Genomic DNA, 15,904 nt, shown 5'->3' with positions numbered 1-15,904 from the left:
ACTCAGTAATCTTTCTTGGGGACTGAACACTTGTTCTGGGATGGTTGGTGATGGTTGGTGATGGTTGGTGATTCTTCTTCAGGTGTGCCCAACACTCCTTCTAGGGAAGGCTAAAACTTTTCGGGTGGCTAATACTTCTTTTCAGGCAGCTAAAAGCTCCTTCAATGAGGCTCAATACTCAGTTTAGGATTGCTAACAGTCCTTCTCAGGTGGCTAAGCACTCTTCTAAGGAGTCTGAAGACTTTTTCTGGGGTGGTTGAACACTCCCCCCAGTCTGGCACAACAATACTTCTGGAATGTCAGAACACTCCTTCTGGGGTGATTAAACATTTCATCTGTGCTGGCTAACTCCATTTTCAGGTGGCTAAAACTCTTGGGATTTATTTGGGAGACTAACCCATACTTCGGAGAGACTCAGCATTGTTGCTGGGAAGGCTTAAACATTCTATGCAGGGTGGATGAACTCTCCGTTTGTGGAGAACTTCACAATACTACTTCGGGGAGGCTAAGCACGTCTTCTGGAGAGATGTACCACCCCATACAAGAGTAATACCAGTCCTTCTGGGGGAGATAATGCCTCATCATGGTGCTATCCTGTGCCATGATTAGTAGCACGAAAGCACACAGTTGGAAATCACATGATACTCGGATGAATTTAACACGAACAACGGGACTTGAAAGGATTGGTAAATGAAGGAGGCCAAATCGCAAGAAAAGCAATAACGTTTCAAAAAGCACAAAAGAAAACAATAGCACATCCCATCACACACGCCCACACCATTCATTAAACATCTCACCCAGCAAAGGAACTTCGATCCCAGAACATAACACCCTTGCTGTCAAATTAACACTCTGCAGAAGTGCCATGTGCCTCCATGTAGGAGGCAGTTAGGAAAAAGTGTGTGCATGAAAACGGGTCACAAGATTTTACCCACCGAGATGGCGCTGGTCCAGGACACCGTGCCCAGCCGCTGGGTTTAATAGGGGTATATCACCTTCAGAAATGTCTAGGTGCAGGCAACATGCTGTACCTCTAAACTATTCGAGTCTGTAGACTCCCAGAGGCATGTTTTATGAAGCAATAAATGTGGAGGACGGTGGTATATCACCCTAACAGTGAAAACATTAATACACTCTTTATTGATATAAATAAGTTCTGCTCCAGCTCTAATTACATCTGCAGTCAAGGATGAATGAGCTTTACCTAGAGCAGATACTCCAAGGAAACAGGTTTTTCCAACTCTACTTTAAATGAACATTGGTCAATTTTACATCCTTTCAAACACTGATCTATCTAATGTGAAATCCTTTTATCTGATATAATCATAGCATAGCAAACACAGAGAGCCAAATCAGGAGCTCATCGATCTAAAGAGCTAGAGAATAAATGGAGCAAAAAAGGGCTAATCAGATAATGTTGCACTAAATGGTGCTGCCGTTCCTTTGTACTCTCTCATTTCATTCCATTCAGAATGAGAGAGAGAAGGAGAGAGAGATAGAGACAGAGAGAGAGATAGAGACATGGAGAAGAAGCTGAAAGAGAATTATCGATTGTACCTAAGGCCAAATGTGTGTGACTGCTCGTAGTTGAACAGGGAGTGGATTTTGGAATCCGAGTTAATAACGACGAGGCGGTCCATCACGTCCTGAGGGGAGAGAAGACAAAGGCAGTAGTTGATGCTGGAATTCAGGGGTACACAACTCATCTCTGGTCAAAGCCTGCCCTCTCATGGCAAGATGTCAAGCTGATGGAGAGTACAGTATGTCTATTCGTTTACTACCATAAGCCATATATCTGAGACGTGATGAAGGAGTAGGTAGTTCAGGAGACTAGAAAATTGGGGACCTGCACTGTAATTGCAACTAATACCATGGCCAGGGTGAACATTTATTTCTAAGTGGCTGGCTTAGAAGTTATTATTTTATTAAATACAGGCACAGCGGAATGCACAGTGGAGTTATTTAGTCTGCTTGAGATCATTCTGCAAACATGCTGTATAGTTTATGCTGACAGTTCTATGTTTGAATTACTGTTGACTGAATCATATTTCAGTGGCAGTCAATAAACAGTTGTTAACTAGGATTGAACTCAATCTATCACGGTGGATGACTAAGTCTTGATGTTGTTTCAGCGCAGCTCATTTCGCCGTCAGACCTAACCTCAGTGGAAACGTTACATTTCCTTCTTGGGCTTTTGCCTGTACACAAGCAACGATAGAAAAAAAATATTGTTTTAAAAAAAGATGTATTTCATGTCGAAACTCAACGTAGAGTTTATACAATCTATGCTAATTGTCAATAAAATTTATTCGGGTTGGTTAGTGGAATTATTAACTATCAGCCCAATATACCGTATATGTATACTGTATGTGTATAAGTGAGCACATGAATCTGTCGTGCAAATAAGCTAAATAAAATTCCTCTAATTTCAGCTCTGACAGTAGTGCCGGTTGCAAGGTTTATATTCATGCCCTCATTCTAATACATAGTCTTTTCTATAACAGTGACTTGCACAGGGACTTGTATGGCCCCATAAGCAGATTAAACCGTGCGTAATTGATGATATGCCAGGGTCAGCACTTGGTAAAGCTGTTCCCTTAAGTTTTAAAACGCAAATGGCCAAACGTTTTATTCCATACATAAACAAGGCACTGTTATGGGTAATGTCTCTTACTTATTGCCAGATCTAAAGCCCTGAGGGAGGCCTGTCTGTCAGAATGAAAGCAGTCTATCTTGTGCAATAAGTGTTGCTCTGTGTGTGACACTGTGACACTCACAATAACGGAGGTGGGCATTTCTCTCAGGCTGTACTCTGTCTTGTTGGGCAGCATCTGGTGTCCCAGCAGCTCCAACACAGCATGTGGGGAGGACAGCAGGTTCACCAGTGTTAGAAAGGACTACAAAAAAAAAAGTTTAGTTCAAACACAGGGCACTCTCATCTTCTGTAAAGAACAGTTGGAATTTCAAAGACATGTTTCTTTCGTGCTGCTTACGTTCTGATGTACCGCTGTCATGCAGCATTAATATTTCACACTATGAATGAAAGCAGTAAGGGTCTTTGAACCATGCATCTCTCACAGACACACACGACGTCTCTACAAGGGGCTACGTCGCTGCCTATCAGCTTGCATATACACCGACAGTCCATACAAGAATCAGCACATCATGATCCCATCACACTATGTACATCCATGTCTTTAGAGTGAGGCCATTTGTAGAGACACTGTAACTGAACAGCAGAGGTGGAGCTAGCCTGATCACTACCATCACTCCTAGTTGACATGGTTTGCCAGTGAACATGTTTTTGGATGAGCTGGAACACTGAGTGAACACCCCAGACCTCCTCACCCAACCTCATTGTCGCTTTTACGGCTCAGTGATCACAAATCTCCCCAGCTACACTCCAAAATCTGGTGGAAAGCCTTCCCAGAAGTGTGGAGGCTATTATAACGCAATCTGGAATGGGATGTTCAAACAGCTCATATGGGTGAGACGGTCAGGTGTCCACAAACTTTTGGCCATAAAGCGTATCTAGTTTAACACAGCGAAAGAGCGAGTGAAAGATAAAAAGGCTTTACTTTGAGGCAACTCCTGTCAATGGGCTCCATTGGGATGGATTTGGGATGGACGACTCTCACGTCCTCTCTGCCACACTCGAGTGCTGACCACAACTCCACCACTATGGCCTGGATAAAACCTGTGAGGAACATTTATAGATTAGCAACGCCAATAGATCTGCATGGAAACTAGGGACGCGCTCATCCGATACTATCGGAGCCGATAATGCCCTCAAACCCTCACTAGTGTCTCTTATTTCTTCAATTTAATAAGACCAAAAAAAAAATAAATAAATGTTCCAGAGACATTACAAACTCCATTGTCCTGAAGACGTGTCAGGAAATGTTTAAGTGCTGACACTGGACACTCCTGGAGAGTCACATTTTAAAATGAGTTATTATTAGGTTTAGATTTTGTAGAGTGTCCACCATACAAGTCTCGGTGAACGAGTTGTTACTATAGAAACGATATCGCTTTAAAACAAGTGCATTTACATATGTAAGCCTGTGATTTGCTTGACTGTCATAGAAAATTAATCAAAACAACTCTTAACCAATCAGAATCAAGTATTCAACAGTGCTGTCGTATAAGAAAATGTAAACATGACGATAAGTCAAATGAAACCATATTATTATTATTATTTTTAATTTTGCATTATTTATTGTAAATAGGGGGCACAAAGTTGTATCAAGATACACACACACACACAAACATACACACACACACGTACATACATACATACACACGTACGTACATACATACATACATACATACATACATACATACATACATACATACATACATACATACATACATACATACATACATACATACATACATACATACATACATACATACATACATACATACATACATACATACATACATATATATATATATATATATTTGTAGAGACAGAGAGAAAATAAGAAGATAATCTCTTTCAAATCTGTTCTCTTCATATAAAGTTATAATATAGAATAACTTACCAGAGCTCCGCAGAGCAACAATGCCTGGGGATGTAGCTGCAAACTGGGTCACCATCACCCCATAGCCAAACTTCTCACACCTGCTCACCTTATGGAGAGAAGCAGAAGAGATATATAAGAACAGAAAGAGATGATAGCTGTTTTGGCTTTAGGCTACTGCTATTGCTATTGCTTTAATGTGAACACTGTGAGTAAAGCAGCAGTATGGGAGAATATATTCACTGATGATCCTGAAAAAGAAAAAGAAAACTTCGCCACACATGGAGAGTTTGTCTCCTGGTAACTAATAATACTGCATATTACTTTTCACATTGCTGTGAACTATTGTGCTGGTAAGAAGTAGTAATAGCTTTTGTGCATGAGTTTCAGGCAGTGTTGCATGATGCAGTCTGGGAAAATAAATGGTTGGCTGAGACATAATTGTGATAAAAGCTGGAACATAATGTATGATATAATGATTTACAGATATGGTAGTGATAAAGACCTCTGACAAGGGACGATAAGGAAATCTTAACGGTTATATTGTTATGCTATATTGCGTTATACTGCTATGCGAGAACAATAGAAATGGCGAAGTCTACAATGAAAACGAGAAATAACCTGTCATTTCCTAATTTGTAAAGTCCACCAAATGGGACGTCACACCAAGAATTCACACCAAATTGGACGTCAGTCTATCACAGGGCATCATGCATAGACACATATGAGCAATTTAGTGTAGCCAATCCAGCTATTGGCATGTTTTTGGACAGAAGAAGGAAACCGGATAACCTGGAGGTAACAAGTGCGAACACAAGCTAAACTCCAAACAGACAGTGACCCGAGCTCAGAATCAGACCCAGGACCCTGGAGCTGTGAGGTGCAACACTACTCACTACGCCACCGTACTGCTCATACAGTCCCTGCCAAAAGTATTGGAACAGGAAGGCCAATTCGACTGATTTTCACTATATATTTCATTCTACTGATTTCACTTACATTGAAGACATTTGTGTTTGCGATCAGAAGATGATTATGAGACAATAGCGCAGAATTTCAGCTTTACTTTCCATATATTTACATCCAGAGGTGTTAAGTTAGAATGTGGTACCTAACAGGTGTGCCCTGTTAAATTGATTGTTTAGAGAATTAACACATTTATTCATTTGAAAAAATGAAGTACACCCCATGGAAATTGTTTTCATGGAGATTTCATACGGTTTTCTCTGTACCTGGAGCTTTTTGGTGAACCTGGTGAACATGTAGGCAACACACTCATGAGTGGCTCCGGTTTGTTGAAGAAGCATCAGGCCTTTAGGAGTGGCGGCAAAGTTCAGCAGGTTGTCCAAAAGCATCTCCTCCCAAGCCATTCTGCAGTTTCACAATGAATAAGAAACCAGTTTCAAGCTTTTTATGCAAAATTTAAAAACGTTAGAAAACCTGAATGAAAATACTACAAATACAATGAAAATATGAATCAAAGGAAAATGTGCAAAATGTAATGCTGCCCTGAAGTAGGTTGTTTTTCAATAACAGCACATCTGCCAATGATTACATAATGTTATTAAAGATTACAAGACATTCATGAAAAAAAGTTTATTCCTGTTTTTTGTTTTGTTTATTGTTTTTTTTTTTTTTTTTATGTAAGACAAAAATTTCAGCTTGTCTCATTACTGAGAAAGCCCTCTGTCCTGAAGACCTTCTCGTGTTGTAATATGTCCAGATACAATTTTACCTCTGACTGTTAGAAAGCGCTGACACTGGAGACTCCTTCAATAAATGCAAAGAAAACATCTCCTTACAGAGAACTTCACCATATCAACAATTGCCCATGTTTACGCAGAGCACCCAGACAAATCTCTATGTTAGTTGTTACTATAGAAACAATAATGTATTAGAAGCAGGGTGACCAGACGCAAACAGACCAAATATGGGACATATTTTCTATTTCAGTTTATAACTTACTGAAATATTATCATAGAAACATGACAGAAAAGTAACTAAAACTTTAGTGTAACACTCTCCCAGATTCGGGGAGGGAATGAGGAAGCTGGAGGCAGGCTTGGAACAACTCAAAAGGCACTGTATTCTTTATCTTTCGCCCGTCTCTCCCGTTTTTATTCTCGCCTCGGCTCACTACAACACAGAACATTCAGTACAATTCCCCACAGGTGTGCAATCCTTACCATTTACCTTCTCCAGCTCCGCCCTCCATTCACAAACCCGCGCTCGAGCACGCCCCTGCTTCTTCACTCAGTCTGTTCAAACTCTATTCCCAATCAAAATGTGGGACATCATCTCAAGTTGCAGGATGTGCGATAAAGGACTAAAATGCCGTGTGTTACAACACAAAGCGGGACGTCTGGTCACCCTAATTAGAAGGTACATTCGAATAAATTTTTTTTTTTTAAAAAAAAACAACCTGTAATTTGTTGCTAAAAAAAGTGAATCAATACCTTCCGACCAATTAGAATCGAGCATTAAGTGGCACTGTGGTATAGTAATAAAATAACTTTTGCGTCATGTCCAAAAAAAATAAAACAAAATAAAAGAAATAAATAGAGAGAGATTTCTGGTCCAGTTTCCTACATCCTAAACCCAACTATAAAAATGATTTTCACATCATTTTAATAAGTGCAGTGTAACGCAGGTTTTGATATAAAATCAATGTGTCTGGCTGGCACACAATATTGTGACTATTTCTCTAGGATGACACACGCTGATTCATATTTTCATCTGCCCACGTTTCACAGATCTGAGTAAAAAAAAACCAACTTTTTTTTTTAATGTTGGAGAGAGAGAAAGCTGAAGAGACAAAATCTCACATGCTTTGAAGGTCCTGGGAGGACGATGGTGCGAGAGCTCCAGGAACAGGAGTTGGAATTCGCTCAGAAAGTGAACTCACCTGTAGGGAAAATGCTTCAGAATGAGACGGAACCCCCATAAGACACCCGAACACTTGATCTCACGCTGAAAATATAGCGAATTCCTCACTCTATTAAAGTAGAACGGTCTCACTAGCTCTTACCGAGAATGGAGCTGCATCTCTGTCCCTGCTTCCCTTCACACAAGCATAAGGACAACTCTATACATTTCGGCTATTTTGAAATTTTGAATTACACAACTGAAGTGAAAAACATTTCCGTGACATTTTTTGAAAGAATGTTATTGGCAGCAAACCAACATTTTTTGTCAGGTTTTCCCAGCTCACGCTCCACTATTTTATTTACCTAAACTTTTATCTGATTATACACTTTTATATGAACTACCGTCGCTGTATAGAATGTGCTGTGCAAAGTAACCTGCCTTGAAAGATAGCCGACAAAAGAAATCTGTTCACGTGCTAAGCGAACGGTAGTGTGTGTGAGCACTAACGAGGTTACCTTTCTCCATGCCTGGGCTATGCATTCATGCAGGCTGTAGGGTCTGAGCACCTGCAGCCCCTCGCACGTGTGGTACATCTGACGGCACACGAAAATGAAGGCCCCCTTCACAGCGGCCGAGTTCTGCAGCTCTTCACACGCACGCAGCTCTTTAGCTAGCAGCGCCTGAGTGAACTGCACGATCACATGTGCTGCCGAAATACTGAAACCAAACACAAAACGTTATTATATGCCAAATACTCAAAATAACATTTTACACAGTACAGCCAGATTGACACGGATTATTTGTTTACACACAGTTGGGGATTTTAGGAAAATTTAGAAAAAAAAAAAGTCACAACAGACATTGTGAGCTAAATTGGTTTTCCTTACCCTTCACCCTCAGCAGAGACAATCTTCCTCTCATACAGGAAAAGCGCTAAGCCACGTTCTGTGGTGGCAATTCTCGCAAGCGTGTCTGCTATGTGGGTCAGGCTGCTTTCTGGAGAGTTTAATTTGGCCTGTGAAGTGAAAAACAAATTGAAAAAGGCTTTTGGCAAATTGTGAAATGCTGCAGAATGACAGTTTGGGGCTATAAGCAAAACCATTTGCTGTGTTGTGCTGCATCTCTGCTTTAATATTTATAATAGGTATAGTGTTGAGTCCAGCAGGAATAACTAAAGTTATAAAGCTGAGGCTCAGATCCAGTGGTTTTCAATGATGGACTAAAGTACATGTTACTATGAGACTGTAAGTTACTGTAAGACTAAATTTCTACAAGACTGTAGGTTACTGTGAGATTGTATAATAATGTGAGACTGTAAATTACTGTATGACTGTAAACTAATGTGAGACTGTAAATTACTGTGAGACTGTAAACTAATGTGAGACTGTAAATTACTGTGAGACTAAACTAATGTGAGACTGTAAATTACTGTATGACTGTAAACTAATGTGAGACTGTAAATTACTGTGAGACTGTAAACTAATGTGAGACTGTAAATTACTGTGAGACTGTAAACTAATATGAGACTGTAAACTAATGTGAGACCTTAAATTACTGAGACTGTAAACTTATGAGACTGTAAATTACTGTATGACTGTAAACTAATGTGAGACCTTAAATTACTGTAAGACTGTAAACTAATGTGAGACTGTAAATTACTGTATGACTGTAAACTAATGTGAGACTGTTAATTACTGAGACTGTAAACTAATGTGAGACTGTAAATTACTGTATGACTGTAAACTAATGTGAGACTGTTAATTACTGAGACTGTAAACTAATGTGAGACTGTAAATTACTGTATGACTGTAAACTAATGTGAGACTGTTAATTACTCTGAGACTGCAAACTAATGTGAGACTGTAAATTACTGTATGACTGTAAACTAATGTGAGACCTTAAATTACTGTATGACTGTAAACTAATGAGATTGTAAATTATTGTATGACTGTAAACTAATGTGAGACTGTATGACTGTAAACTAAGGAGATTGTAAATTACTGTATGACTGTAAACTAACGTGAGATTGTAAATTACTGTAAGACTGTAAACTAATGTGAGATTGTAAATTACTGTAAGACTGTAAACTAATGTGAGACCTTAAATTACTGTATGGCTCTAAACTAATACGAGACTGTAAATTACTGTGAGACTCTAAACTAATGTGAGACTGTAAATTACTGTATGACTGTAAACTAATGTGAGACTGTTAATTACTCTGAGACTGCAAACTAATGTGAGACTGTAAATTACTGTATGACTGTAAACTAATGAGACTGTAAATTACTGAGACTGTAAACTAATGTGAGACTGTAAATTACTGTATGACTGTAAATTACTGTATGACTGTAAACTAATGTGAGACTGTAAATTACTGTATGACTAAACTAATGTGAGACTGTAAATTACTGTATGACTGTAAACTAATGTGAGACTGTAAATTACTGAATGACTGTAAACTAATGTGAGACTGTTAATTACTCTGAGACTGTAAACTAATGTGAGACTGTAAATTACTGTATGACTGTAAACTAATGTGAGACTGTAAATTACTGAATGACTGTAAACTAATGTGAGACTGTTAATTACTCTGAGACTGCAAACTAATGTGAGACTGTAAATTACTGTATGACTGTAAACTAATGAGACTGTAAATTACTGAGACTGTAAACTAATGTGAGACTGTAAACTACTGTATGACTGTAAATTACTGTATGACTGTAAACTAATGTGAGACTGTAAATTACTGTATGACTGTAAATTACTGTATGACTAAACTAATGTGAGACTGTAAATTACTGTATGACTGTAAACTAATGTGAGACTGTAAATTACTGAATGACTGTAGACTAATGTGAGTTTAGCAACTTACTAGAAGACTGTAAACTAATGTGACAATGTAAATTACTGTAAGAATGTAAACTAATGTGATAACCTGAAAAATGTTACAAATACTGTCAGTAGAGACTCCAAAAATGCTAACATCACCTCATTGAATGTTTTATCATATCAAAGATTATACTGTACGTCTTTATTGGTTAAGTAACATTTTTTTAAACTCCATTCATTATGAGGATTATATTATGTGCAGCATCCACCAAGCAAGTCTTTGTGAATTATATGTTACTATAAAAAGAATATCGTATTAGGATGAGTACATTTATGTGAACCTGTGATTTGAATTACTGTCAGAGATGCTGGTTTAAAAATTTTTTGTAACCAATCAGCTTCAAGAATTTAACAGCACTGTGGTATAAAACAAATATAACTTTGAGAGTAGCTGTTAGTGATCACCATGTCATAATATTTTTTAAATATTTACAGAAACCACCAACTCATCTTTGAGAACCATGGATCTAAATATCAAAATGAGCTACTTCTTGCTGACCTGTTTCCCTTTGAGCAGAGCGAGGATGGGGACCAGCAGGGTTTCGACAACGGGGATCTGGTACATACATTCCACAGCGCATTCAGTGCGTTCGCACAGGGTCCTCAGGACCTCCATCACCAGAGTGGTGGGGGAGAGAGTGTCTACACAACATCATACAACACATCACATACGTCAGTGTACGCACAGCTGTGCGGTATAATCATGATCCCGCATTTTGTCAACCTGTCCGCTGGGATGTGAGCAGCAACATAATGAAGTACCCGTGCTGAATTTGGTTACCTTTTTCCCCTTGAGCTACCATATGAGCAAAGATATGGATGGAGCTATACATGGCGCATTGAAGAATTGAATCTCTTAGCCACAGAATCTCTGGATAAATTTTTTTTCTACCTGAGCACTTCGTACAGAAATCTTTTTCTCTTTTCAAATGTCAATCACAAATTCCTCATATATGTAGCTTAATGTTTCATTTTAAAAAAAACAGATCAACAGATATAAGACAAACAAAAACTGCTTGATTTTCACCCATAGGCAGCTCTCTGATCTTCATGTTGGCTTATCCTTTTTAACAAAAAAGGCAGTCTTCACAGGTGAAACTGAAGGCTAAAACCAAGAGTAGATGTTCAGAAATATTTATTGTTTAAGCAATCAATCTAGCAGGACACACCTAGGTAACAAGAAACACCTGTCAGTACCAACATTATTGCTTGCTTAAATATCAGGTGGTCTGATACAAATGCTTTATTTCGTTTAACACGTCTAGACGTAAATACCAGGAAAGAAAAGCTGAAATCCTTAACTCTTGTCTCTTTTGATCTCAAACCCAGATGTCTTCGGTCTACAGCACAAACAAATGAATAGGCCTCGTAATCACCGTGTGTGCTCCCTATACAGTACATAACAACGATTCTGTACACTCTACCTAGCGCACTTCTTGTACAATAGAACTCAAATTCAGATTCAGCTATAGAATCTAACTGGAGTCTAACAAAGGGTGTATTCAATCTCCTCTCTATTCTACGTTCATGATATATGAAAGTATTGGCACGCTCGGCTCGGCTCGGCTCAGGCCGCTCACGACTTTTAAAACAAACTTGGCCTGTCTAGTGCTCTACCCGACAGAGAGTGGCAAATAAGACCAACTGGAGGCTTTCGGGCAATATTTTCCTACATAGTCGTGTTACTAGTCACCACCACACAACCTCCGGTGAACTCCTCTTCACCTCTCCTGCGAAACCAACACACGGATAATCCTGGATTCAGGTTAATTACCAACTTGTGCCATGCTGCGGTGTCTGATGGAAAAGTGCTAAAACAGGGTAAGACACCCAGGGAGACTTTAGAGATTAATACAGCTTTACTCAAGGTGTTATTTATTCAGCTCATTAAACATTAGCACAAGGTAGGATTAATGAATCACTGCTTAACGATTAACATTGATTAATTCAGAGAAACATGAGATGTCCATAAAAACCACAGAGTCAGATTGAGGAAGGTGTGTGTCAGACAAGGAAGGAGGCTTTAAGAGTCATTTTACTACTTACAATGAACCATAAAAATACCTTCTTCAGTGGAGCTAAGAATTCCACAGAACTAAGACAAAAACTCTAACTGATATACTTATCTCCATACACAAACACGCCCTAGAGTTAATTTAATCTGGTTAGGAGGTGACACTTGATCCAGTAAGACACACCTGAGTGACTCAAATCGGAGTGATGTGTGTTTGGGTGCTGATACATGATGCTAATCAGTATCACCACCAAGTCACTGAGAGTCACCGGATCTGGAACATAAAAGAAGGGTGAAGATAATCTTAAGACAAATGCATGAGGAATTTCTGGTGTAGAACGCCATAAAGGTTTTAGTCATTCATCCAAAGCGGGAAGATACAACTGAGATTCAGGAATTTCTGGTCATTAGGCCAAAGCCGTAACCACTGATCCACCACTTCACGCTTTGCCATGCCATACTGACCTCTTTTCTTCCTCACTTTAATGGGGAAAAGCTTTCTCCCGTTGGTGTACATCAGAAGCCTCCCGAGCACGCAGAGCGAGTGAACGAAGTGAGCGTACTCCAGCTCCTTAGCGCTGTAGCAGCTTCTCTGAGCAGAGCCTGAAGACACAGGACATAGAACAGTACGGCTCGTTAAATTTACTTCTGTCTTTCTGTTCATTTCCTACAGCAGCGCAGCTGTGACGGCAGTTCCACCTGCAAGATAACTCACAAATACAGTAGCGCACTCGTTCAAGTATGAGGGGGCGTGCATATCAGACATAGTGTCCCAAAGTCGATTATTTTCCAATAACTGTACATCCTGAAGTGCTTTATTCCTCTTATACCACAGCAATTTGCCAAACCAAACAATAAAATATTTATTAAGAATGACACGTCATACTTTTTAATCGATTTAGGCTACGTTCACACTGATGGGATGAACTGGCGCAAATGCGATCTTTTTTCTTCAATTTACACAGCTTTGGCTGACCTCACTAATGTGCTTGGGTTTGAATGAACACAAATCCCCACAGCCACGCTCTATTGGAATCTAGGGGAAGCCTTCCCAGAAGAGTGGAGGTAATTATAGCAGCAAAGGGGACAATAAATCTGCAGTGGGATGTTCGGCAAGCACATATGGGTGTGATTGGTCAGGTGCCCACATACTTTTGGCCATATCATGTATTAGAACAAGCACATTTATATAAACATGTAATTTGACAGCACAGCTGTTATAGAAAATGACTTAACGCCTTCTGACCAATCAGAATCGAGAATTCAACAGCGCCATGGTGTAATGTGAATTTACTATGTAAACAATAAACCACAGTAACCTGTTCAGCCTTAAAAGCACTTTTTAAAATAGCCCAATGTAAATACGTGGCTGCACAGCACTTTCTGGGTCATGCAGTTCCAAACCAAGGCCAAGACCAAGGCTTCATCACACAGCAGCTGCAGAATCAACGTCAGCAACGTTTACGCAATCAACACAACTCTCACCGCTTAAAGATATCAAATTAGTATACATGGCTTCACAAAAGTAATGCAAATCGGATTTTCGAATGCATCTATCGGTTGCATTCGGACTTGAGTGCGTTTCTAAGCGAAAGAAAGAAATTAGAGTCTTATTTAAATATAAACTTGGGAAAAAGTACAGCCTGTGGAAAAATACAAACTACAGTCTGTGGAACAGCCACGTGAAGTCACATGGCCTCTGCGTTATCTACGGGAACACGATAGAGAGGCGCGGAGCCTCGGAGGAACACGCAGGAACGGCACGTACGGGACACAAAGGCAAAGTTGGCCGTTAGTCGGGAATTTAGAGCCAGACTGCTTACTCAGCACAAGGCAGAAGGCAGATAAAGATAGTGATGTATGAGGAGGAGAAGATATGAAAACGCTCAGTATTTTATAACAGCGTGAAACTAGCCAGTGACAAGCTAACACTTCAAATCATGGTGCTAATTTACACCTGGTTTTGGGAGGCGGACCATAAATAAATAAATAAATAAATAAAATCACACGCAAAACTAATTAACCACATCAAATTGAATTATTTGTCAGTAACACTGATATTTCTTCACTTTCAATTTACGCACTCTTTCTATGTGCCACTTTTTTTCTCTCCGAACCCCCCTCGAATACTTATGTATGAGGGGAAAAAAAGCGTGCTTTGAGCTTGTTGGTGCTTAAATAGCATGTTTAGGCATGTACATCAGTTTTGTAAACAACAATCAAAGTTTATCACACACAATGTGGTCTAATTAAACAGAGAAACACAGGCAGAAACAACTTAGTAGTGACTGACGCTAACTGTAAATATAATGTTGTTTTAGTAGTTCTGACATTTTTTTTTTCCTTAGAAATTTTCCTAAACATCCGAGGAAAATGTTGATATTTCTAATATTTACATCTTGTTTGCACCAGCCTTCTGTCTTCACATTGTTAGTACAAGAGGCTCAACAGCTATGTTCAAGCTAGATAAATTGCTAGCCTCAGTCCTTTAGCTAGGTTACGCTAACTCGGTGTCCTTATTTTCCAGTGATTTAGTTTTCTCACAGCTTGAAAACCAAAAGCATTGTGTTCACCTTCAAGAGCTCCAATACTGTATTACGTACAATATATTTCAGTGTTTATATAGAAAATTCATGAATGTGTTGATATTTAGAACAACCGGCAATCATATTAGGGAATGCTAATGAAATGATTTATTCTATGATAACTCAGTTAATTTGTAAGGTCCAGTTATGTTCTCGTGCACGGCTCTTTTTGGTGTTTAAATGCCATGACTGGGCGAAACATTAGCTGCTCCTCTCGATAGCTTCCAGACACTATACTAGTGGTCACCGACCCTGTTCCTGGAGATCTACCTTCCTGAAGACTTTAGGTCCAAGCATAATGGTGCCCACCTGACCATCTTGCTCAACTAAAACAGGTGTGTTAGATTTTGGTTGGAGATGAAACCTGCAGGAAGGTGCGTAGATCTCAACGAAGAGGCTTGGTGGACACGCCTCTATGTTTATGAGCCATCAGCCAGTGTAAATGGTTATCAGGCTTTCAGCTCCTGATAATAAATACATTACTAAAATAATATTGCTGAAATAATTACCCAATTACACCACAGTTACTCTGTGATGTTTCCTATAAATCTTTCCTATAATCCATACACATACCAATCTGTTGATGCTCCATAGCATGAGTGATCTCCAAGGTTCCCTCTCTGACAGCATCACAGGACTCCAAGTAATAAATGCACTGCTGAAGAGCTGTAACAATCTGAAAGGAAAATCGAGCATTCATAAAGTTTAGGTTCTCCAGTAAATACATTTAGAGTCCCTTTCCCAGCAAAATACTCTGAATTGGTTTGGGCTTCTCACCCCTTGACAAGTCCATGATAATACTATGAAACTATTCATTTTATTCATTCAATTAAAGTATTCATATAATAACATGTGCATCCTGTTGTGTTCATGTTGTTCACGGCTGGGTTCAAACAACAGTCAAACGAAATCTTTGGTATTGTACATGCGTTGGAGTTGGCATTGTGTGACAGTAAGTGGTTATTGTTTATAATGGTGTAAATCAAACAGATAAATGACTGATGACACAATATAGTGTATGA

General features: G+C 39.2%; 1 protein-coding gene across 2 annotated transcripts in view; it reads right to left on the bottom strand.

The window, feature by feature from the left end:
- tbc1d32 (TBC1 domain family, member 32) overlaps nt 1–15,904 on the bottom strand; it is a 51,735-nt gene that overhangs the window by 27,825 nt on the left and 8,006 nt on the right. For both annotated transcript variants that reach the window (XM_017456526.3, XM_017456529.3), the window contains exons 12-23: nt 15,456–15,558; nt 12,763–12,900; nt 12,482–12,571; nt 10,783–10,925; nt 8,282–8,409; nt 7,910–8,111; nt 7,352–7,431; nt 5,759–5,897; nt 4,548–4,635; nt 3,579–3,697; nt 2,778–2,897; nt 1,558–1,646 (exon numbers count right to left, since the gene is read on the bottom strand). In XM_017456526.3, coding sequence (XP_017312015.2) covers nt 1,558–1,646; nt 2,778–2,897; nt 3,579–3,697; nt 4,548–4,635; nt 5,759–5,897; nt 7,352–7,431; nt 7,910–8,111; nt 8,282–8,409; nt 10,783–10,925; nt 12,482–12,571; nt 12,763–12,900; nt 15,456–15,558 — 1,439 coding nt within the window. The remainder of the gene's footprint in view (nt 1–1,557; nt 1,647–2,777; nt 2,898–3,578; nt 3,698–4,547; nt 4,636–5,758; nt 5,898–7,351; nt 7,432–7,909; nt 8,112–8,281; nt 8,410–10,782; nt 10,926–12,481; nt 12,572–12,762; nt 12,901–15,455; nt 15,559–15,904) is intronic.

The sequence above is a fragment of the Ictalurus punctatus genome, chromosome 25 (assembly GCF_001660625.3).
Source record: "Ictalurus punctatus breed USDA103 chromosome 25, Coco_2.0, whole genome shotgun sequence".
NCBI lineage: Eukaryota > Metazoa > Chordata > Actinopteri > Siluriformes > Ictaluridae > Ictalurus > Ictalurus punctatus.
The sequence above is the reverse complement of the archived record's forward strand: the minus strand, read 5'-3'. Positions and strand labels throughout refer to the sequence as shown.